The 25,117-nt window shown below is 40.2% G+C and overlaps 1 protein-coding gene across 1 annotated transcript; it reads right to left on the reverse strand.

The window, feature by feature from the left end:
- Window positions 1–11,405: 11,405 nt before the first annotated feature.
- Window positions 11,406–13,332, reverse strand: DMAC1 (distal membrane arm assembly component 1). Its single transcript, XM_082656852.1, has 2 exons — window positions 13,030–13,332; window positions 11,406–12,175 (listed from the first exon to the last, which is right to left on the reverse strand). Exons 1-2 carry the CDS (start codon window positions 13,301–13,303, stop codon window positions 12,111–12,113), a joined length of 339 nt encoding a protein of 112 aa, XP_082512978.1. The 5' UTR covers window positions 13,304–13,332; the 3' UTR covers window positions 11,406–12,110.
- Between the last annotated feature and the right edge of the window lie 11,785 nt (window positions 13,333–25,117).

The following is a 25,117-nucleotide window of genomic DNA, read 5'->3' on the forward strand; positions in this document are numbered from 1 at the left end:
TCTGTAAGTTTTCAGAAAGCACCACTCTAATTTTTTTAATATCTTTATTGGAGTATAATTGCTTTACAGTGTTGTGCTAGTTTCTGCTGTACAACAAAGTGTATCAGCTACATGTATACATATATCCCCATATCCCCTTTCTCTTGAGCCTCCCTCCCACCTTCCCTATCCCAGCCCTCTAGGTCGTCACAAAGCATTGAGTTGATCTCCCTGTGCTATGCAGCAGCTTCCCACTAACCATCCATTTTACATTTGGTAGTGTGTATATGTCATTGCTACTCTCTCACTTCGTCCTAGCTTCCCCTTCCCCCCTGTGTCCTCAAGTCTGTTCTCTACATCTGCATCTTTATTCTTGCCCTGCAACTAGGTTCATCAGTACCTTTTTTCTTAGATTCCATATATGTGCACTAGCATATGGTATTTGTTTTTCTCTCTCTGACTTACTTCACTCTGTATGACAGACTCTAGGTCCATCCAACTCACTACAAATAACTCAATTTAGTTTCTTTTTATGGCTGAGTAATATTCCATTGTATATATGTGACACATCTTCTTTATCCATTCGTCTTTTGATGGACATTTAGGTTGTTTCCATCTCCTGGCTCTTGTAGATAGGGCTGCAATGAACATTGTGGTACATGTGTCATTGAATTATGGTTTTCTCAGAGTATATGCCCAGTAGTGGGATTGCTGGGTCATATGGTAGTTCTATTTTTAGTTTTTAAAGGAACCTCCATACTGTTCTCCAGAATCCTTCGAATCAGAAGATAAACCAACAGGGTGAGCTCCTTCCTTTTCCCAATAGCTCACACGCTGTTCTATGATTCCTCTCCCCTTTCCTCTAACCTGTGACTTGAAATATGGCAGCTGTTTTTGGGAGGATTCTGTTCAGCATCCAGGCTGTTTAGGAGCGTAGGCTCTCCTCGTCTTAACAATTGGAATCAAATGGAATCCCACCCGAGCTCATGGACCACTATATATTCCAGGTGTCCTTTAGTGGCATTTTACTTACTCTACAAAGCCATGTGTGAACTTGAGACCAGTTAACATTGATAACATTTCTCAAGAACTCAACTATATCCCAGGGTTCAAGTTGGCTAAGGCACTCCAGTTGACATTCTCCTCTATTTGGACGTACGTCCCTTATAGTAATTTTTAAAAATCAGCTCTCAAGAAATGTTATCAATGTTAACTGGTCTCAAGTTCACACATGGCTTTGTAGAGTAAGTAAAATGCCACTAAAGGACACCTGGAATATATAGTGGTCCATGAGCTCGGGTGGGATTCCATTTGATTCCAATTGTTAAGACGAGGAGAGCCTACGCTCCTAAACAGCCTGGATGCTGAACAGAATCCTCCCAAAAACAGCTGCCATATTTCAAGTCACAGGTTAGAGGAAAGGGGAGAGGAATCATAGAACAGCGTGTGAGCTACTGGGAGAAGGAAGGAGCTCACCCTGATGGTTTATCTTCTGATTTGAAGGATTCAAAGCTGAAAGTCTTATTTAACAAGATTATCCACAGGCTTACCTAGTTTTAATGCACTTCAGATACTGCATTTTTACAAATTGCATGTTTGTGGCAACCCTGCATCGAGCAAATCTATGGGCGTTGTTTTTCCAACAGTATTTGCTCACTTCATCTCTCTGTCACATTTTGGTAATTCTGCAATATTTCAAACTTTTTCATTATTATTATATTTGTTATGGTGATCTGTGTTTAGTGATCCTTGAAGTTACTATTGCAAAAAGATGATTATTTGCAGAAGGCTCAGATATTAGTTAGAAATTTTTAGCAATAAAGTATTATTTAATCATGGTATGTACTTTTTAGACACAATGCTATATTGTACATCTAATAAACTACAGTATAGTATAAACATAACTTTTATATGCAGTGGGAAACCAAAAAATTTGTGTGACTCACTTTGTCGCAGTGGTATAGAACCAAACCCGCAGTATCTCCTAGGTATGCCTGTATTAGAAAGCAAGTTCCAAGAAATCATGGTATTTATTCAGGAATCAGTATCACAGTGGTGTTTTTGAAGAGCTAAACTGGTGGCAGAGGAGAATGTCTAATATTGCACAGAAATGGGATAACTTGGGAGATCTTGGATTCAGGATGTGTAGCAGCACCACTAGAGGGGTAACTCCCTTTTCTGAGTTGCACTGCCTATTTTTGAAAAGTTAGAAGTGGGAGGAGAGCCGTGGGTAACACTGGGAGAGTATTATGTGCAGTTTCAAAGACGTATACGTATCCACTAATTTTATTTGATCTGCATGAAAAAGTCGCAAGATGGGCAAGACAGGCGAGAACATCCCTGTTTTCCAGATGAGGAAGCGAGGCAGTCACTAAGTGGTAGAGAAAGCCTTGTTCAATGCAGGAGAATCATTTAGCACTCATGTCAAGGAAAAGCATGTCAGTCCTACAACTGACTTGGTAAAGTAAGCATCAAGCATGGCAGAAAGCCGAAACTGCTGTCAATTGCCCTCCTCCCCCTCAGCCATGGATATATTTAAACCAAGTAATAAAACAAACCAGCAGCTGGCACTTTTGTAGAGCCAACCCTGGGGCCCCCTCAGAAGAAAACGTTTTTCTAGATAGACTTCGTGATTTGTCTTTTTTTTATTTTTCTTTTGCTATTTACTTTAAAGTTACATTTCTAACTAAGGGAAACATTTTTAAATTAAAAAAAATGGAACGAACTGAGCCAAATTGCAAACACAAACCTGCCTGGAACAGTGTGCAAGTTAAAAAAAAACAATTTTTTTTTAAGTCTGCCTTCTTGGCATCTGCATGATGTGACCCCAAACACCCAGTCCCTCAGACACTAGTGTAGCAGCCACTTCCCCATATCCAGACCCTGAGTCCTCAGTCAGCTGACGAGAGGAGTGGTGACTCATTATTTATACTATTAAATATTTATACACTTATGCTATTTAAAAACAAAATATACTAATAAAAACAATATTGGTGATCATTTCTTGACGTCCTAGTACATCACAGTCATTAACACGCGGTCAGTCCCCACAAAAGCTGGGGAGTATGACTGTTCACATTTTAAAATCGGGAAGCCGAGGCTCAGAGAATGTAGCTTGTCTAGGGACAAACAGCTTCCAACTGGCTGGTTCTAAAGCAAACGTTTTGTCTGCATTGCCCTTGTCCCTCGGGCTTCTAAAGGCAGGGTCCCTGCACTTAGATCCGAGGGAGACAAATTGAATTTCCATTGCTTTAGAAGGCACAACCTAAATTGCTCCCTACCAGAAAGACACCTGGGTTAATATAGACATATCTCCTTGAATTCTTAGAGAACCAGTGTGGAAGGAACATCCTGAAAAAGTTCCAAAGACCTGAGCTCACATGACCCATCTGCTTCTTACTGGTGATTTCACAGCCCCTCGACTCCCCAAACCACCTCCATTACTTCCATCTGTAAAATGGGAACTCTGGGAGATGCCCTGCCCATTCTCTTCCCTTGCTGTAGACCCAAGTGTGTAAATTCATGAAAGTGCCTGTCAATTGGAAAACTCCCTCCCTGTGAGGTTAGTGTGATTTTTTTTTCTCATTTAAAAAATACTGTTGCCAAAATTTTAAGTATCCCTATATTCAGCCGTGGTAAAACCTACTCGAGGAGTTTACTTACCTCCCCCCTCACTCCTAATAACTATACAGCAAAGGAAACTGTAATGAGATTGTGTAGCAGAAGCCACAGAGAGAGGATCACGTGTTCACTAACTCATGGGGAGGGGCTGATTCTGCTGCTGCTGTCAACATGTGCCAGTGTGTCTCTCAGCTTGCTCTCTTCGTAACAGGTGTTCACAGGGTGGTGAGGGTGGAGAGCAGGCTTCCGCCCAATTTTGCCTGTCTTTTAATTGTCAAGGGTTCTGACAGGCGTTTTGCAGTTCTCTGTCACACAGTTCCAAGCATGGCTGCACAGCACGCTGCTTAAAGCAACCCCAAGTCGGGAACTCGGAGAATCCCCCGCCTAGAGGTTTTGTTTGATGACATGCCTGGATATGAGTGTGGGTAGCCCTTCTTCTTGACATGCGTCTGCTTTATTCATCCTCCTGGTGGGTGGCACACAGGTCAAAAGTTTGTCCCACTGGTGATTGGGCTTTGCTCTGGGTAACATATCAGACTTGATTTCTGTGCCAGTTTAAGAAGATCTAAAATATCCCTTTTCCTTGCTCTCATGCATCCAGTGTGTAAACTTTCCTTATATCACAGTCACTTTTTAAAGTGTCTCTCCCAGTCGACTCTCAACTTTTTTGATCAGGGACCCTGCAATATTCCTAACACACCTGGCAGTGCCTGACATACAACAAAGGCTAATAAATACATATTGGACTGAACTTAAATACAGTGTATCCAGGGTACCTGAAAATGGTAATTCCCCTGAAGGAAATGAGGCCAGATTTCTTCTAGCTATCGAAACCGTTTTGGTGATAACATGACCAGAATCTAGGGCTTTCACCAATGCTGGCTCCTAGTCCCAGGCTTAATGGCTATTTCTGTAGTTGGCTATTATAGTGATGAAGTTACCTGTTGGGTTTTATTGTGTCCACTCAGCTTCATATATAGGTAGACACCATTAAAAAATACACACACACACACACATATATATATATATATATATATATATATATATATATAATTTTGTACCTCCAGGTACAGGACAGAATGTGCATTTTTTATTGGTCTGCTTTGCCTACTCACTGATGGCATCTTTTCCTTTGCTGAAGTGCATCGTTATTCTAGACACAGCCTGCATAACACAACATGTTTAATTTAATTCACGTCACTAAATCAGTATTATGCAGGGTGAAACTGAAGGAGGGATTTTCCTATTTGGGTTCTTGGGAAATAGAAAGGAACTACACATACACAGACATCACCACCACCACCACCAAGCCCAGTCCTTCCGTGACTTCCCATATTTCTTTTGACTGCCTAGGCAGTTTTGCCAGCTAGGAGAGGGTAATCACATTTCATGCTTCAGGGCATGATCTGATCACAAGAGGGTCAGGAAGGACCTCTCCCCTCCCTTGCAGAATTGTTCGGTAGGCCAGATGCACTAATTGGGGTGAGGGGTTGCTAAACTCCTGTGAAGCATCAGGCATTTGCAGCTGCAGGATTCTCGGGAGTGAGCTTGCAGGAGCAATGGTCTGATCTTCAGTGGCACCTTCACGGGATCACTGCAGAGACTGCTATTTCAATTTTCTCTCGGTTCCCCACTATCATCTCTGTCCTTCGGAATCAGAGAATACATCTCCTTCTTTATGCAAAGAGAGAATCTTAGTGCTAAAAGGGAATTTAGAAATTACCTAGTCTGATCTTCTGAATTTATGGAGGGTAACATTTATGTTCTAAAAGGTTAAGTGACTTTCTCAAGAGCATAGTAGGAGCTGATGGCAGAACTGAGTTTAGAACCTGAGTCTTATGACCCAGATATTCTTTCCACTACTTTACAGCTGAGATCTGTTCTACACACGTCAGTCAGGTTCAGTTACACTGGTGGTTCTCAAATGTAAGCATTCATTTGAATCACCCAGAGAGCTTGTTAAAATGCAGACTGGTGGGCTCCAACTCCAGGGCTCCTGATTCAGTAGTAGGTCTGGCATGGGGTTAAGGATTTGCATTTCTAATGAGTTCTCAGGTAATGCTGATGCTGCTGGGCCAGGGATCATACCTGAGATAAGAATCACTGAAATACACTAAAGTTGTCAAATAAAAGTAATATTCTTTCTTTACTAATTTGTTCAGCCCTTTATTCACTTACTCATCAAATATTTATTGAACACCAACCAAGTGCCTGGCACGTTTGCTGCTGTGGCTGGGGACAGGAAACATGAAGATGAAAAAAGCACGACTGTGAACTCCTGAGGAGTTCACAATTGGTGGGAAGGGAGAGATGCATAAATAATTACTGAGCAATCTTTTAAATGCAGTGATAGAAGTCTATAGAAAGTGTAATTGTTGCATAGCCCTAAAAGTAATGACCTGGGGACTTCTCAGGGAAGGCTTTACCAGAGAGGTGACATTTGGGCTGGGCTCTGAAGGATAAGCAGGATTTCTCCAGGCAAAAGGAATATTATAGGCTGACCGAAGAGCACATGCAAAGGCATGGAGAATGGCATTTTTAGGACGAGCTGGCTAAAAGTGGCAGGAACATGGAGGGGGGTGGCGTGGAACAGCAGTCAGGGAGTGGAAAAAGATACAGATGGAAAGTTATGGTGGGTGAAATAATGAAAGGCATTCCATACCCTGCCAAGTAGTCTGGAGTTCGTTTTGTGTGCAGCAGAGATACCGAACGGTTTTAAGCTGAGACATGTTGTAAGATTACTCAGGCTATAGTGTGGAGGGCATATGAGAGGGATTTCTTGGAAGCAGGGAGAAATTAAGAATCTATTATGGTAATCTACCTGAGAAATGATGATACCTGATCCAAAACAATAGCAATGGGAATGGATAGGAAAGAACAGTAAAGGGTTAAAATAACCAGGACTTGTGAACCGATCAGAAGTAAAGAATGACAATAAAGAGAGTCATAGATAATTCCACAATTTCTAGCTTGCCAGCTGACTAGATGGAAATGCTATGATTGGAGATAGGAAATAGAGGAGCACAGGTAGGTGGGAGATAAGTTCATTTGGGACAAGTTGGGGTTCTGGTGTCTATACAAAGACAGGATGCTCTGCTGTTCCTGGGAAATAGAATCTGAGGTTCAGGAGAATGGCCCAAGATCAGTAGAGAAATTGGGGCAAAGTCAGGGAAGGGTATGAGCCTGCTTAAAGAGATGAGAAGAATTTCTTGTCCTGGATTATCATATAAATTGCTTGTCAGAGTGATAAGCGATATATCCTCAATTATAAAGAAGAGGAAACCAAAGTGATTAATGATACACGTTAAACTAAGGAATAACAAGGAAAAAATGGAAAATCAGAATTTAAAATTTCTAATTTTGATAACGGAACATTTTGAGAATGGATGATAAGAAAACGACTGTAACAAAATGAATTCCCAATTCCCAGTTACTGCTCTTAGCCAAGCTAGTACTGGTTCATCACTTGAGGCTTTGGGGAAATTCTTACCTGCTCCAGGCCTCAGTCTTCTCATCTGTAAAACAGGGTTGCTGAGAGGAGTAAACAATTCCTGCAAAGCATTTAGTTACCATAATGCTTGGCACGTAAAAAGGGTGCTGTAATTTTTGTTATATTTAACAGTGGAACAATTTTACTAGAAAACGGAAAATACGAACTCTCCAAGAAAACCACTAGTAAAAGGACAAGTGAAGACCATTACTAACAATACAAAGAGAAATGCTATTCAGATGGTCCCTTCTTGCTACTTCCTGAGTACCCAGAATGGGGATGTGTATTTGGTCTGGCGTGCCGCCTGCTCTTGTTACCGAACTCAGGTTCAGCTGCTCGCCGCTCAAAAGCCAATAACTGAGGGGCAAGCGTCAGTAGAAAGGAAAGGCGCTTTATTCAGAAGAGCTGGCAATTTGGGGAGGAGGTGGACTCATGTCTGGAGACCAACTCCAAAGATTCTGTTCAGCCATGACAATTTTCAGAGGGAAAAAGGGGAAACAACCTCAGCTAATCATCAGAGTAGGAGATCAGATTCTTCATTTTTCCATTGTGTGCAGACCTGCTGACTTCTGATCTTCCTTTGGATGCTCTCTTGCCTGCTTGGTTGGCCTGCAAATTTGCTAAGGGGGAAGCCAGGGGTAGAGAGTCAGTCATTCTTTAACTGCTTAACCTTTCGTTCTTACTCCTTTTAATCCAGGAAAGGAATCAACAGGTCAAGCAGGGCATTGTGTACATTCAGTAGAGGAGAAGTCAAGAGTTAGGTTAAATGTTACCTAGTGATCTCCTTTTTATAATTAAGGTTTATGGGGAATAGAAATAGACTACAGGAAAGGGGCAAAAGAGCTGCCTACAAATCCCCACTTGTCAGACATCATTCCATTTCTATGAGATTAGGGGTGAAGGTCCGTCTTCTGTAACTTCTTCATGCTGACATAGGGTGCTGTTATTTTCAGAGTGGAAGATCTTGACATGGGTCTGCAGCATCTCTTTGCTGACAATTTTAGTTGCTTGCTTACATATATGGGCAGACCAAGCTACAATTATTCTAATGCCCACAAAGATATATATTATTATGAGCAATAGTGTTAATCCCATTCTTTCATCAGATACTGAGTCTATGACTCTATTGTCCTAATCATTAACTGCTTGAGTGTGCTCTTTTGTGACTCTGGGAGGCCTGGGAGACTTCAGCTTTCCTACAAACAAGAGGCAGGGGACATAGAGGGGCCTTTGTACTTGGGGGGAGGGGGCCACAGGGTTCTGCTCTGTTCCGCTATGACTATGATACCTCAAAACACTTCTGATTCCTTGTATTCATCGCCTATGCTATGTAACAAATTACCACAAACTTGACAACTTAAAACAACTCAAATTTATTATCTCCAGTTTCACAGCGTAGATACTTTGCTTGGGGTCTCAGTGGGATGAAACCAAGGTGTTGGCCGGGGCTGTGGTTCTTGGTTCTCACAGGCCCTCGTCTCAGCTCACAGGTGGTTGGCAGAATTCATTTCCTTCCAGTTGCAGAACGTTTCCCTTTGAGTTGTTGGCTGGTGACCACTCAGCACTCCAGGCTGCCTGCCATTCCTTGTCACGTGGCCCCCACAGGAAATGCTCAGCGTAGATGTTTGCTTTCTTCCAGCCTCCAAAGCACTTCCCATGCACTGACTCCCCCTCCTGCTTTGGAGGAATCTTTGGCTTCTCAAGTCTCTGATGTCTGGACTGAGGTTTAATGGGCTCGTGTGATTAGCCCATGTAGATAATCTCCTTAAGATCAACTGACCTGGGACCTTAATTACATCTGCAAATTTCCTTCACAGCAGCACCTAGGATGGTGTTTGAATAACTGGGAGAAGGTACATTTTCACCCAGGGGTTGGGAACCTTGGGGGACCATTTTAAGAATCCTGTCTACCACACTCCTGAAGCATATGCAAGTTCAGTCACAGGACTGAGCAGTGGTTTTTAGTGGCACTGCTGCATTTAACGTTTGCCCTTTTGGCTATTTCTCTACATTCCATTTACCTTTGAATGACAAGTTGCTGAATTATCTCAAAGGCTAAGAGACATGCATTTAGAAGAGTGACATATTTTTTCTCCATGCTCTCAGGATACCTCTGAATGATGTATAATTATAGGTCTTTCACCTCTGACTCTTTGCTCGTAACACCTAAATAATCTTTGGGTCAAGGCAAGGATTCATCTGTCACACACACACACACACTAAAGCTTTTGAACTCAAAATTGCTTACTATTCCTCACTGCAAGATTTGAGAAGTGTCAGTTTGATCAATGTAGTCCTGGCAACAAATCAGTTGAGGTCAAGCCTGGTTTGAGGGGGTACTTGAACATGTGCTTGCCCTGAACATATATTTAATTCAGGAGCAATATATTTCACATTGTCAAATCAAGTGGCATCATTCAAGAGGCCCCTAATTCAGACACAGCCAGGCTGAGAAACCAGTAATAAAAAGGAGCAAGGGGCAAATGCTAAGCTAAGGGTGGCAGTGAAGTACAAATCACGGCTGAAATGCTTAACCTCTAGGGCTGCCAGCAACAGCTGTCTCTGCAATGGGTCCTGGTCAGGTGAAACTCCAGAACTTTTTAGATTGATCTGCATTTGGCCTACACCAGTGCTGTAAGCAACAGCTGCCCAGCAATTGGCCTAGGAGAAAAAGAGACCCCTTACCTCTCCCCCAACACACAGCAAGATCCTAAAGATCAACCTATATTCAGGTCTTTTAATATGTTCAGACATATTCTTAGTTGGTCACCGGATTCTAGATTACTCAGTGCAGTACACAAAGGCAACAAGAGATGGTGTAATGATTTCTTGATCATCTGGAGATATCAAAGTTTTTACTGTGTAAAGGCTGTGCTAATAGGTATCTTGGACATCATGAAAAATGTCAGTATTTGAATGTATACTCACGTTTTGATCTGTGTCCCAGGGAAAACTCTAAGTTCATTTCAAATTACCTATTTTTGTACTTTTTTCTCCTTTCTTTGCTAACGGTAATTATAAACTCTCATTTCCATGCTGTGAAGAGATTCTAAAGCCCATAAATCATAATTAAGCTGGTGTTCTTAAATTACTGAGTAATAGTCCCTTGATTCTTGAGCCTGTTTGTCCTGCTCACCCCACTTCATCCCAAGAAAAGGGAAGATAATAGGGACACTAAATGCACTTCCTGCATTGCAGGACTAAGGCAATGTCTCTTCTCTCTCTGAAGTCATCCCTAAAACAAACCAGGACCTCTGACTCACCACCAGCAGAAATCAAAGCAAATTTTGGAACACACCTCAAAAGAAAAACAAAATGAAACAATTTTTAACTACAAGTTCTATTTTTTGGGGGGGAGGGGAGCCTTATTCCCAACTGCCTATAGACATGGTAGAACAATACTTTGCTCACACCTAGTTAAGTGACTCCAAGTTGGGAAGAACCAAACATACTTTGGCAATATATCTGATGAGTGGGCAAGTTTATTTGTTAAAAGCTCTTACTTGGTTAAAGATTCATACTAGTACAAATTCTGGGAAAGATGTTACAATTATATTACAATATATAAGTTTTAAGAGTTACTCTATGTATCCAGTAAGTCAAGCCAAGACCAGCAACAAACTGGGTTTAAACCCAGTTTGGGTTTAAACTAAGAAAATGTTAGGACTACAGCTGTCCATCAACAGAATGGCTTGCCTTTTAAAGCAGGTAGTAACTTGTCTACGTTAGCATTTTAGTGTCATGGGCCCTCAAGGAAGTACCCTGCTTTGGGTCCCCTCTGGTCCCTTCTAATTTAAAACTTCTATATTCACTAACATCACGTGACTGAATTGTACATTTCACTTAAATACTTTGTTGTTTGCCTTATGTTGCAATGTCTTCTCAACTGCACAGATATATAACCATCCATGCCATGAATTCTGGTGTAGACAATGCAAGAGACTTATTGTCATTTGTGAGGCTTAAAAGACTTGGGCCCTTCTTTACAATATTAGAAAAATAGCCCTAAAGGTACTCTACTTACTCAACCTATCATTCAAAATTTACACGTTGTGATTGGCAGGTAAATTTAAGAGTACCTTTCTGCTCTGAAAAATAGCTACATGTAACTTTATAGAGAAGCCATAGTATTTCAGAAATTAAAAAACTGGTTGAAAGCAGACTTCTCTTAAAAAGAAAGTGTCTAATATTAAGTTCTCTCAAAAGCAACTAAATTTCATCATAGAAACCTTTCCTGTGCTTGTGGAAAAAGAACCAACCCCCGCCACACTCCCCTCTCACCCCACACACAAAGCACAGAAGACTTTGAACTCCTCTCAAATATTTTGGTACTTGAGCTTTTTATTTTATGCTGATTTTTATGATTATCTAATTGTTTCATAAAGGTAATTCTTGCCTTTCTGGAACAATCCTAGTTCTGAAAGACAAGAACAACTGGACAAGAACAAGTCCTAAGTCTATCACTGACTTGCTGAATGACCCTGGGCAAATCACTAGGACTCTGTTTTTTACACTTACCACCAATGAAATAACCTCCTCAGAGTAGCTGGGAAACTCTCACAAAGTCATGGATCTGACAATGCCTTGGGAAGTATGCGTAGTACACAGCTAAATGTTTTATGTACTTCTGCCTATTGCATGATGCCTATCCAGGATGAGGTGGACAGTAGGTGTTGACCCAACCATAGGAGAAGTAGATAGAACTATTTAAAATAACTTTAGCTCACTTTCTCATTTGGTTTATCATTTCCTCTGTATTTTTTAAAAATTATACCCTCCTTCCTCAAATAACACAAAGAACCTCTTCTCTGAGGGATTTATTGGTCCCTGTGGAACCTGCGAAGGCCAGAAACACTCATGGCCAATGAATGACAACCTATGTTTGTCTCTTCAGTCTTATAGTATCTGCAGGACTGAGTCTGCCAATGTCCATGTGTCTGTCCAGAACATTCATACGCCCCATGCTTGTTCTGTGTGTGTCATGGGGACGCCGAGAGATGACACATTCAGTGGTGGTACTTCAACCAGCGCGGAAGGCCTTCCCTTTGGGGTCTGACAGGATGACGACACCCCAGCAAGCAATGCCTAGGGAAAAAACAACAGTACTTTATTCTTTATGTTGTACTTCAATTTACCAGGTGCTTTCATATACATCAACTCATTTAACCCTCATAATACTCCTTGAAGATACAATTACCATTATTTCTATCTTACAGAAAAGTGAAGCTCAGGAAAGGAAAGTTGAGAGAAAAAAAAAATTGTTACTTCCCCAAAGCAAGAAAGTTACTAAAAGGGAATTGATCTGGGTAATCTAATTAAGAAGGTAAGAGATCTGAAAACTTAAAATTCTATTCACTCAGTTGGTCTGAAGCGCTAAAAAAATCACTACATTTTACTGGATGACAGCTTGACAATCACGTACTATTGTTACAAATAAGAACTGTGGACCACAGTAGCCAATGGTAGACCTTAGTATGTGGGCTTTGAACCCATGTCTACAATCTACCTTCAAAGCCAAAGTTCTTAAACCAAGGTCAAGTGCCCTCACTCAGGCCTTCTCCACAATCTAGAGAAGAAGCATGGGTTTTGGTAACACATAAGCTGGGAATCAAAGGCTAGCTGTGTCATATCCTGGGTGTCTGACTTCGAACTCTCTGTGCAGGAAAATAGGACTACTATATTCATACCTATCTTTAATAGCTTTTGATAGGATTAAAAAGATTGAGGCCAGTAAGAGTTCTCAAAAAAAATATTGTGATTTAAGAAAAAAGAAAGAAAGAAAAGCTTCCCAATAACTTTTTCTCCCCACCCCCATCTTGGGAGGGGGTGGTAAATGCCTGCCGCCACGTGGCCAACCCGGGCGCCCCGCCCCCGCCCACGTGGCTGCGCCCCTCTTCTCCCTCTTCCCCCAGCCCAAGGGTAGTGCCCCGAACTCTCACTGATGCCGAAGACCATCTGCGCAATCGTGCCTGGACCCGGGGGGTATCCCAGCTTCATGGGCTTCCGTGCCACCCAGTACACGTACCCGCCCGCCCCTATCAGCCCGGACCCGGAGAGCACGCGACAGCTCCAGCAGTTATTAAACAGAGGGGCTTCCGCTGGAGGGGTCAGCGCTCCGGGTGCAATGACGGGCACGGGGTTGGCGGAGGAGGCGACCTCAGGAGGCGCAATCTCCTTGACTGGCTCAAGTGGCTGGGAAACGGAAGAACCCATGATTAGGAGCTCGGTCTCAGCCGTAGGAACCTTCCCACGAACTGACGTAGAAGATGTGCCCGGAAACAGAGCGCTGGCGCGCTGCACCGGAAGCAGCCCGAGGGCCGCTGGGAAATGTAGTTCTTGCTTGCCTCGGAGGAGGGAAAAGACGGAGGTGGACTGGTATACGCGTGTTCTGTGGCGAAAACCTTGGTCATGACGGAGGCCAGTTTTTTTTCCCTCCCAGTCCTTTTAAGAATTTAGCCAACTCCTTAAATGTCTCAACTCGCAGTCTCCTTAGAGGAAAAGTCTGGGTTTCTAAGTAGCCTGTCTAATAGGAAAGGTGAGACCTCGGGCATGTCACGTCCCCTGTGTGTTTGACTTAAAAAGGTTGGAGGTGTTTGACTTAAAAAGAGTTAAGTAGTTTGTGCCTGACTGTATGCTAGACACTTTGCTAAGCGATTATCTGCATTATGCCATTTGCTATTCCCGACCCAACACGGTATCAGTTTCCCAATACGTGACAAAACTGGTTAGGTGACATAGCCATAGTAGACCCAATGTCTGTGTGAAGAGAGAATCAAATTTCTTATACGCTACCTGTACATAATGTGAAGGGACTACACAAATATAAGACGGGTATTAAAAATGGGTTTGAATTACCTGCATAAACACTTTTAATTTCGCTCTAGCATTTTTCATCCCACCTTTCCTTTCTTTCGGGTAGGGTTGGGCATATGTTTCTTGTGCTGGGTTGTTCTCAGAGGATTATTGGTAAGAGCAAAGGCATTTAGAATTCAGAGGTTGTTTCTGTTAGAGAAGATGGGCGACAGTAGGATTAATTTCAGGTTTGAACTTTTCTCCTTTAGAATGGCTTAAAAAATTAACAAGATAAAAAGAAATTCACTCTTCACCTTTCTAAAACGGTGATGTGATTTTGGGTAGACTAAAAAGACAAAAATAAAGATATGGTTAAATAGGAGAAAATAAAGTAGTGAGAATACTAGATTGCCTGCTGCTTAATTTCTAAAACCATCCCCTTTTCCCTAAAATAAATAAATAAATAAATCTATATCTCCATGTGTTGTGTAGTAGAAAGACAAACTTTTGGGAAATTTGTGATCTGTACCTAGCTCTGTCACTACGAGTCAGCCATATGACACAGAGAACGTTATTTATTCTCTCCGGCCTGTAGTTACCTCATGTTTGAAATGAGATTTGAAATAGGTGATATCTAACTTCAAAATTCTATTATGTATTAGTAATCTCTCTTTAGATAACATTATGCTAAGTGCTGTACCAAATGAATTCAACAGTATTTCGCTTAGAAATACATAGTTTATGGCTGCTGCTTCTTACTGTGCTCAGATAAAATATTCTATAGTACATCTGATTTCTTCTTATATATGTGAGAAAGAAATAATCATTTGGCAATGGTTACCAAACATTTTGATTACACTCTATGGATAAAAAAGACTGAGCCAAAAAAAAAAAAAAGACTGAGCCTGCAATAGAATTTATGCATGCCCATTTATTATTTATAAGTTATATATTAATATACTACTTTATACAGTATTATAAGGATAAGATTAAGTAATAGAAACGGAAATTTTAATATTTTCTCATATCCCAATAGATGGGATTGTGCATCTCCATGGATATCATGGTTATTAAGTATGTGACTTTACTAATTTATATTTTATCTAAAAGCTTATCTTCTTTAGTGTGCTTGTAACAGCTAAGAATGTCAGGAGATGAGATCTTTAATTCTCCAAACAAATATTATTAGAATGGGCTACAATACTTTTTGCCAATAACAGGCAAGATTTTATTTTAACCACTGTTTTTTTAAAGTACCTTCCATAAGATGTGTTTGTTCTCTTATGATTGCCTCAGATGAATGATTTGAACCTTTTTGTGCTATTGTGATATGCCTCCAAAACTCTCAGTGGCTTCTATGGAGTCCATGTTCTAGAACTGCACTTAGTGCAAATTGAAATGTACTTATATAATTTTGATTGGAAAATTATTGGAAACACTGATACCTCTTAAGATAAATGAAACAGTAGGGTCTGAGGATAAGGGTAGAAGCCAGTGAAAGCAAGCAAAATTGTAATTAGAGGAAGAAGTGTGCATTTTGGGGGAAGGACATAGGAGGAAAAGGTTGAAAGCTAACTTTACCTCATTAGCTCTATTGTATTTATTTCTTTTACTACTTACTATCTCTACAGTTCATTTTGCACTTATGACTCACAAGGCCTGTGTCGTCTCCCATAGATTTTAAAAATGCAAAAGGCGTGAAAAGGTACTTATTAAAAGTATCCTTCACACTCTGTTCCCCAGCCATCCAGTTCCCCTTCACCAACACAGCCAGCCATACCAGTTTCCTGTGTATCTTTTCAGAGTTATCTCTGTGCACCTGTGTGCACCTTTCCTCCAGTGATCTGGGAGTTGATTCTCTTAACAGTCAGTGAGTAAAGATCTTCTTCATTCTTTCGTATGGCTCCATAGGCTTCCATTGTATGGATGTACTATACTCATATATTGATGGACATTAATAGACATTTAGACTGCTTCCATTCTTTTGTTATTACGTATAGTGCCACAATAAATAACCTTGTGCATACATCATATCACAAACATATACATCTTAGAATATATTTCTAAAAGGGTATAGTATTTATAAGCTTGATGAACAGAATCAAATTGCCCTTTATAGAAGTGGTACCAGTTTACACTCTCACCAACAAGTAAGAGAAGACCTGTTTCCCTACCCAATTCCCTAAAAGAGTGAATTATTGAACTTCACTCTCTGCCAATCTGATAGGTGAAAATGATTTAATTTTCTTATTATAAGTGAGCTTCTTTATGTGTATTGAAGGACAATTCGTATTTCCTTTTCTGTGAACTGTCAATATTTTTGCCCATTTTTCTCATTGGATAGTCTTTTTCTCATTGATTTCTAGGAACTCTTTATAATTAGTGAGATTAACCTTTTGTTTGTGATATCAATTCACTTTTTTTTCTCCCAATTTGATATTTGGCTTTTGAATTAGCTTGTTGTACTTCTTACCATGCACATTTTTTAAACCTGTAATTGAGTTTATCAGTTTTTACTTGTATAGCTTTTGAGATTCATGTCATAAATAGAAAGGCCTTCCATTTTCTATGGTTTCCCCTGGGATTTTTTTTTTAAACAGTTAAAATTTTAATATGTTTGGAATTTATCCTATTACTAGCTGTCAGGAATAGAATCAGATTTTCTTTTTCTTTTCCTTTTCTTTTCCCTGATCCATTTTTCTCAACACTGTTTATTAAATAGTCCACCTTTTCCCCACCTATTTGAAATACCACATTTTCTAAAATGCCATATATTAATGTATGTCTATTCCTGGACTTCGTATTCTGTTCCATGATTTCTCTGTTTATCCATGTGCCCGTGTCACACTATTGTAATTACTGAAGTTCTGTAATGGGTTAATACTTGGAGACTGATCCCTCTCTATTACTCTTCTGTTGCAGACTTCTCTTGGCTATTTTTGCTTGTTTATTTTCCCACATGAACTTTTGACTCAGCTTGATTATTCTGACAAAGTGATGCTGACATCTTTATTAGACTAGTGTGAAAATTGTAGGTTAATTTAGGGAGAATTGACATTTTTATGATGTTGAGTCATCCTGTCCAAGGACATGGAATGCTTTTTCTTTGGTTCATAGCTTATTGTGTGTTCCTCTGTATCATTTTAGTCTTTTCCATAATGAGCTCACACATTTTCTCTCAGACATTTTAAAAAATATCTTTATTGGGGTATAACTGCTTTACAATATTGTGTTAGTTTCTGCTGTATAGCAAAGTGAATCAGCTATATGTATACATATATCCCCATATACCCTCCCTCTTGCGTCTTGCTCCCACACTCCATATCCGAACCATCTAGGTGGTCACAAAGCAAGGAGCTGATCTCCCTGTGCTATGCGGCTGCTTCCCACTAGCTATCTATTTGACATTTGGTAGTGTATATATGTCAGTGCCACTCTCTCACTTCTTCCCATCTTACCCTTCCCCCTCCCCGTGTCCTCAAGTCCATTTTCTACATCTGCATCTGTATTCCTGTCCTGCCCCTAGGTTCAGAACCATTTTTTTTTTTAGATTCCATATATATGTGTTAGCATACGATATTTCTTTTGCTTATTCTGACTTACTTCACTCTGTATGACAGACTCTAGGTCCATCCACCTCACTACAAAAAACTCAATTTCATTTCTTTTAATGGCTGAGTAATATTCCATTGTATATATGTGGCACATATTCTTTATCCATTCATCTGTTGATGGACACTTAGGTTGCTTCCATGTCCTGGCTATTGTAAATAGTGCTGCAGTGAACATTGTGGTACATGAAAATTATGCTTTTCTCAGGGTATATGCCCAATTGTCGGATTCCTGGGTTGTATGGTAGTTCTATTTTTAGTTTTTTAAGGAACCTCCATACTGTTCCCCATAGTGGCTATATCAGTTTACATTCCCACCGACAGTGCAAGTGGGTTCCCTTTTCTCCACACCCTCTCCAGCATTTACTGTTTGTAGATTTTTTGATGATGGCCATTCTGACTGGTGTGAGGTGATACCTCATTGTAGTTTTGATTTGCATTTCTCTAATGATTAGTGATGTTGAGCATCCTTTCATGTGCTTGTTGGCAATCTGTATATCTTCTTTGGAGAAATGTCTATTTAGATCTTCTGCCCATTTTTGGATTGGATTGTTTGTTTTTTCTGATATTGAGCTGCATAAGCTGCTTGTATATTTTGCAGATTAATCCTTTGTCAGTTGCTTCATTTGCAAATATTATCTCCCATTCTGAGGGTTTTCTTTTCGTCTTATTTATGGTTTCTTTTGCTGTGCAAAAGCTTTTAAGTTTCATTAGATCCCCTTTGTTTCTTTTTGTTTTTATTTCCATTTGTCTAGGAGGTGGGTCAAAAAGGACCTTGCTGTGATTTATGCCATAGAGTGTTCTGCCTGTGTTTTCCTCTAAGAGTTTTATAGTGTCTGGCCTTGCATTTAGGTCTTTAATCCATTTTGCATTTATTTTTGTGTATGGTGTTAGGGAATGTTTTCCCAGCACCACTTATTGAAGTGGCTGTCTTTCCTCCATTGTATATTCTTGCCTCCTTTAGCAAAAATAAGGTGACCATAGGTGCGTGGGTTTATCTCTGGATGTTCTATCCTGTTCCATTGATCTATATATCTATTTTTGTGCCAGTACCATACTGTCTTGATTACTGTAGCTTTGTAGGATAGTCTGCAGTCTGGGAGCCTGATTCCTCCAGCTCCGTTTTTCTTTCTCAAGATTGCTTTGGCTATTCGGGGTCTTTTGTGTCTCCATACAAATTGTGAAATTTTTTGTTCTAGTTCTGTGAACAATGCTGTTGGTAGTTTGATAGGGATTGCATTGAATCTGTAGATTGCTTTGGGTAGTATAGTCATTTTCACAATGTGGATTCTTCCAATCCAGGAACATGGTATATCTCTCCATCTGTTTTTATCATCATTAATTTCTTTCACCAGTATCTTATAGTTTTCTGCATACAGGTCTTTTGTGTCCTTAGATAGGTTTATTCCTAGGTATTTTATTCTTTTTGTTGCAATGGTTAATGGGAGTGTTTCCTTAATTTCTCTTTCAGATTTTTCATCATTAGTTAGTGTATAGGAATGCAAGAGATTTCTGTGCATTAATTTTGTATCCTGCTAGTTTGCCAAATTCATTGATTAGCTCTAGTAGCTTTCTGGTAATCTTTAGGATTCTCTATGTATAGTATCATCTCATCTCCAAACAGTGACAGTTTTACCTATTCTTTTCCAGTTTGGATTCCTTTTATTTCTTTTTCTTCTCTGATTGCTGTGGCTAAAACTTCCAAAACTATGTTGAATAATAGTGGTGAGAATGGGCAACCTTGTCTTGTTCCTGATCTTAGTGGAAATGGTTTCAGTTTTTCATCATTGAGAACGATGTTGGCTGTGCATATGTCATATACGGCCTTTATTATGTGGAGATAAATTCCGTCTATGCCTACTTTCTGGAGGATTTTATCATAAATGGGTGTTAACTTTTGTTGAAAGCTTTTCCTGCATCTATTGACATGATCATATGGGTTTTCTCCTTCAATTTGTTTATGTGGTGTATCACATTGATTGATTTGCATGTATTGAAGAATCTTTGCATTCCTGGGATAAACCCCACTTGATCATGCTGTGTGATCCTTTTAATGTGCTGTTGGATTCTGTTTGCTGGTGTTTTGTTGAGGATTTTTGCATCTATGTTCATCAGTGGTATTGGCCTCTAGTTTTCTTTTTTTGTGACCTCTTTGTCTGGTTTTGGTATCAGGGTGATGGTGGCCTTGTAGAATGAGTTTGGGAATGTTCCTCCTTTTGCTATATTATGGAAGAGTTTAAGAAGGCTAGGTGTTAGCTCTTTTGTAAATGTTTGATAGAATTCACCTGTGTAGCCATCTGGTCCTGGACTTTCGTTTGTTGGAAGATTTTTAATCACAGTTTCAACTTCAGTGCTTGTGATTGGTCTCCTTATATTTTCTATTTCTTCCTGGTTGTGTCTCAGCAGGTTGTGCTTTTCTAAGAATTTGTCCATTTCTTCCAGGGTGTCCATTTTATTGGCATATACTTGCTTGTCGTCATCTCTCATGATCCTTTGTATTTCTGTAGTGTCAGTTGTTACTTTTCCTTTTTCATCTCTAATTCTGTTGATTTCAGTCTTTTCCCTTTTTTCTTGATGCGTCTGGCTAATGGTTTATCAGTTTTGTTTATCTTCTCAAAGAACAAGCTTTTAGTTTTATTTATCTTTTGCTATCGTTTCCTTCATTTCTTTTTCATTTATTTCTGATCTGATCGTTATGATTTCTTTCCTTCTGCTAACTTTGGGGATTTTTTGTTCTTCTTTCTGTAATTGCTTTAGGTGTAAGGTTAGCTTGTTTATTGGAGTTGATTCCTGTTTCCTGAGGTAGGATTGTGTTGCTATAAAATTCCTCTTAGACCGGCTTTTGCTGCTTCCCATTAGGTTTTGGGTCGTCGTGTTTTAATTGTCATTTGTTTCGAAGTATTTTTTGATTTCCTCTTTGATGTCTTCAGTGATCTCTTGGTTATTTAGTAGTGTAATGTTTAGCCTCCATGTGTTTGTATTTTTTACATTTTTTTCCCTGTAATTGATATCTAGTCTCATAGCGTTGTGGTCGGAAAAGATACTTGATATGATTTCAATTTTCTTAAATTTACCAAGGCTTGATTTATGACCCAATATATGGTCTATCCTGGAAAATGTTCCCTGACCACTTGAGAACAAAGTGTATTCTATTGTTTTGGGGTGGGTTGTCCTGTAAATATAATTAAGTCCATCTTGTTTAATGTGTCATTTAAAGCCTGTGTTTCCTTATTTATTTTCATTTTTGATGATCTGTCCATTTGTGAAAGTGGGGTGTTAACGTCCCCTACTATTATTGTGTTACTGTCGATTTCCCCTTTATGGCCTTTAGCATTTGCCTTATGTATTGAGGTGCTCCTGTGTTACGTGCATAAATATTTACAATTGTTATATCTTCTTCTTGGTTTGATCCATTGATCATTATGTTTTGTCCTCTTTGTGTCTTGTAATAGTCTTTATTTTAAAGTCTATTTTGTCTGATATGAGAATTGCCACTCCAGCTTTCTTTTGATTTCCATTTGCATGGAATATCTTTTTCCATCCCCTTACTTTCAGTCTGTACGTGTCCCTAGGTCTGAAGTGGGTCTCTTGTAGACATCATATATATGGGTCTTGATTTTGTGTCCATTCAGCCAGTCTGTGTCTTTTGGTTGGAGCATGTAATCCATTTACATTTAAAGTAATTGTCAGTATGTATGTTCCTATTACCATTTTCTTAATTGTTTTGGGTTTGTTATTGTACATCTTTCCTTCTCTTGTGTTTCTTGCCTAGAGAAGTTCCTTTAGCATTTGTTTTAAAGCTGGATTGTTGGTGCTGAATTCTCTTAGCTTTTGCTTGTCTCTAAAGGTTTTAATTTTTCCATCGAATCTGAATGAGATCCTTGCAGGGTAGAGTAATCTTGGTTGTAGATTTTCCCTTTCATCACTTTAAGTATGTCCTGCCGCTCCCTTCTGGCTTGTACAGTTTCTGCTGAAAGATCAGCTGTTAACCTTACGGGGATTCCCTTGTACATTATTTGTTGCTTTTCCCTTGCTGCTTTAAATATTTTTTCTTTGTATTTAATTTTTGAAAGTTTGATTAATATGTGTCTTGGCGTGTTTCTCCTTGGATTTATCCTGTATGGGACTCTCTGTGCTTCCTGGACTTGATTGAATATTTTCTTTCCCATATTAGGAAAGTTTTCAACTATAATCTCTTCAAATTTTTCTCAGTCCTTGTCTTTTTCTGTTTTTCTCTTGGGACCCCTATAATTCGAACGTTGGTGTGTTTAATATTGTCCCAGAAGTCTCTGAGACTGTCCTCAAGTCTTTTCATTCTTTTTTCTTTATTCTACTCTGTGGTAGTTATTTCCACTATTTTATCTTCCAGGTCACTTATCCATCCGCTACCTCCATTATTCTGCTATTGATTCCTTCTAGAGAATTTTTAATTTCATTTATTGTGTTGTTAATCATTGTTTGTTTGCTCTTTACTTCTTCTAGTTCCTTGTTAAATGTTTCTTATATTTTCTCCCTTCTGTTTCCAAGCTTTTGGATAATTTACTATCATTACTCTGAATTCTTTTTCAGGTAAACTGCCTATTTCCTCTTCATTTGTTTGGTCTGATGAGTGTTTACTTTGCTCCTTCATCTGCTGTATATTTGTCTGTCTTCCCATTTTGCTTAACTTGCTGTGTTTGAGGTCTCCTTTTCTCAGGTTGCAGGTTCAAATTTCCTGTTTTCTTTCGTTTCTGCCCCCAATGGGTAAGGTTGGTTCAGTGGGTTATGTAGGCTTCCTGGTGGAGGGGATTGGTGCCTGTGTTTTGGTAGATGAGGCTGGATCTTCTCTTTCTGGTGGGCAGGACCGCATCTGGTGGTGTTTCTTGGGTTGTCTGTGAACTTATTATGATTTTAGGCAGGCTCTCTGTTACTGGGTGGGGTTGTGTTCCTGTCTTGCTAGTTGATAGGCATGGTGTTTCCTGCACTGGAGCTTGCTGGTCGTTGAGTGGAGCTGGGTCTTACCGTTGAGATGGAGATCTCTGGGCGAGTTCTCACTGATTGATATTATGTGGAGCTGGGAGGTCTCTGGTGGTCCAATGTCCTGAACTCAGTTCTCCCAACTCAGAGGCTCAGGCCTTACACCTGGCTGGACCACAAAGACACTGTCAGCTACATGGCTCAGAAGAAAAGGGACAAAAAAAAGAAAGAAAAATAAAATAAAATTTTAAAAAATTATTAAAAAGTAATAAAGAAAAAGAGTTCAACCAAACCAATAAACAAATCCACCAGTGATAACAAGTGCTAAAAACTATACTAAGATAAACATAAAATTCAGAAACTAGTCAGTCATATACAGCAAACCCCAAGTCTACAGTTGTTCCCAAAGTCCGCGGCCTTAATTTTGGGATGATTTGTTGTCTATTCAGGTATTCCACAGATGCAGGGTACATCAAGTTGATTGTGGAGGTTTAATCCGCTGCTCCTGTGGGTGCATGGATAAGTTTCTCTTTCTCTTCTTTGTTCGCAGCATTCAGCTTTGGATTTGGCCCCGCCTCTGTAAGTAGGTCACTCTCTGGCATCTGTTCTTCGTCCAGGGAGGAGGGTGTTAAAGGAGCGGATGATTAGGAGGCTCTGGCTCACTCAGGCCGGGGGAGAGAGGGGTATGGAATGCCGGACGAGCCTGCGGTGACAGAGTCCAGCATGATGTTGCAGCAGCCTGAGGCGCACCATGTGTTCTCCTGGGGAAGTTGTCCCTGGATCATGGGACCCTGGCAGTGGTGGGCTTCACAGGCTCCTGGGTTGTGCATAGTGACCTGTGCTTGCACTCAGGATTCTTGGTGGCTGCAGCAGCGTCCTTAACGTTTCATGCCCGTCTCTGGTGTCCGCACTTATAGCTGTGGCTCACGCCCATCTCTGAAGCTCGTTTAGGTGGTACTCTGAATCTCATCTCCTCACGCACCCTGAAACAATGGTCTCTTGCCTCTTAGGCAGTTCCAGACTTCTTCCTGGACTCCCTCTCAGTTAGCTGTGGCACATTAGCCCCCTTCAGGCTGTGTTCATGCAGCCAGCGCAGGGGAGTGTCCTATCCCTGGGACTGACCTCCAAAGCCTGAGCCTCAGCTCCCAGCCCCACCCACCCCAGTGGGTGAGCAGACAAGCCTCTCGGGCTGGTGAGTGCTGGTCTACACTGATCCTCTGTGTGGGAATCTCTCCTCTTTGCCCTCTGCACCCCTGTTGCTGTGCTCTCCTCCGTGGCTCTGAAGCTTCCCCCCTCCATCTCCACCAGTGACGGGACTCCCTATAGTGTGGAAACTTTTTCTCCTTCACAGCTCCCTCCCAGATGGGCAGGTCCCGTCCCTATTCTTTTGTCTCTGTTTTTTCTTTTTTCTTTTGCCCTACCCAGGTACGTGGGGATTTTCTTGCCTTTTGGGAAGTCTGAGGTCTTCTGCCAGCGTTCAGTAGGTGTTCTGTAGGATTTGTTACACATGTAGATATATTTTTGATGTATTTGTGGGGAGGAAGGTGATGTCCACGTCTTACTCCTCCACCATCTTGAAGGTCCTCCTCTCAGACATTTTAATCTTTCATGTTATTATTGAAAATAAGGGATTTTTCCTTCTCTTGTGTCTTCTAACTGGCTGTTGTTTGACTCTTAGAAGGTTATTGATTTCCATGTATCCTAATCTTGACTTAGCAGTGCCTTCTGTTGAACCTTTGAAATGTGGTCGATAGTTTGTGTGTGTGTAATCCTTCTTGATTTTAGAGATCACTTTTATACCCACTTCATAAGAAGAATTTGGAAACATTCCTTCTTTTTATGTGCTCTCAAGAGTTAAAATACCATTGGAATTATCTGCTTTTTAAAAGTTTTGTTAGAATTTCCCTGTGAAATTGTCTAATCCAGGCACCTTATTATTTTGATGGGGGGAAGGGAAATAGAGAGGAGGTTCTTTGACATTTTCCCTATTTGAATTTCGGAAATCTTTAAATTTTTTGCTGTAAATAATTATGTTAAATTATATATTTCTGGAGTATTAGCTACTTCATCCCAGTTTTCACATTTATTTGCATTAAGTTGAGAAGAGTAGTCCTTTACAATTCCTTTATTTATAATCTGTGTGCAGCCTGTAAATGCTAACTTTTATATAAAAACAAACAAAAGAAAACTTTGCAGATGTGATTAATTAAGGTTCTTGAAATGGAGTGATTATGCTTGGATTATCTGCGCAGGTCCTAAATGCAATCACAAGTGTCCTTATAAGTAACATGCAGAAAGAGATTACACAATAGAAGAGAAGCCCATATGACTACAGAAGTAGAGATAGGAGTGATGTGGCCACAAGTCAAGGAATGCTGGCAGCCTCTAGAAACTAACTGGAAGAGGCAAGGGCCATTTTCTCCCCTAGAGCCTCTAGAGGGAGTACAACCCTGCTAATACCTTGTTTACAGTTCAGTGATACTGATTTCAGGCTCTTGCCTTGACATTGTGAGAGAATAAATTTCTGTTATCTTAAGCCACTAAGTCTGTTATAGCAGCCACTGGAAACTAATAAATGCACTCAATTAAACTTTTGTTCCAGAGTCTGCACTCTGAAGAACCTAGGTTAAGGCAGCAAAGTATAACCACTTGGGTTAGTACTTTCTTT

The sequence above is a fragment of the Grampus griseus genome (assembly GCF_964374135.1).
Source record: "Grampus griseus genome assembly, chromosome: 6".
NCBI lineage: Eukaryota > Metazoa > Chordata > Mammalia > Artiodactyla > Delphinidae > Grampus > Grampus griseus.

What these genes read in the sequence shown, in the direction of transcription:
- DMAC1 (XM_082656852.1), bottom strand. Translation starts at nt 13,303, where the DNA reads ATGGGTTCTTCCGTTTCCCAGCCACTTGAGCCAGTCAAGGAGATTGCG. An exon ending in GCAGATGGTCTTCGGCATCA is followed by an intron (nt 12,176 to 13,029) that starts GTGAGAGTTCGG and finishes TTTTTTCCCTAG; the next exon opens with GCATTGCTTGCTGGGGTGTC.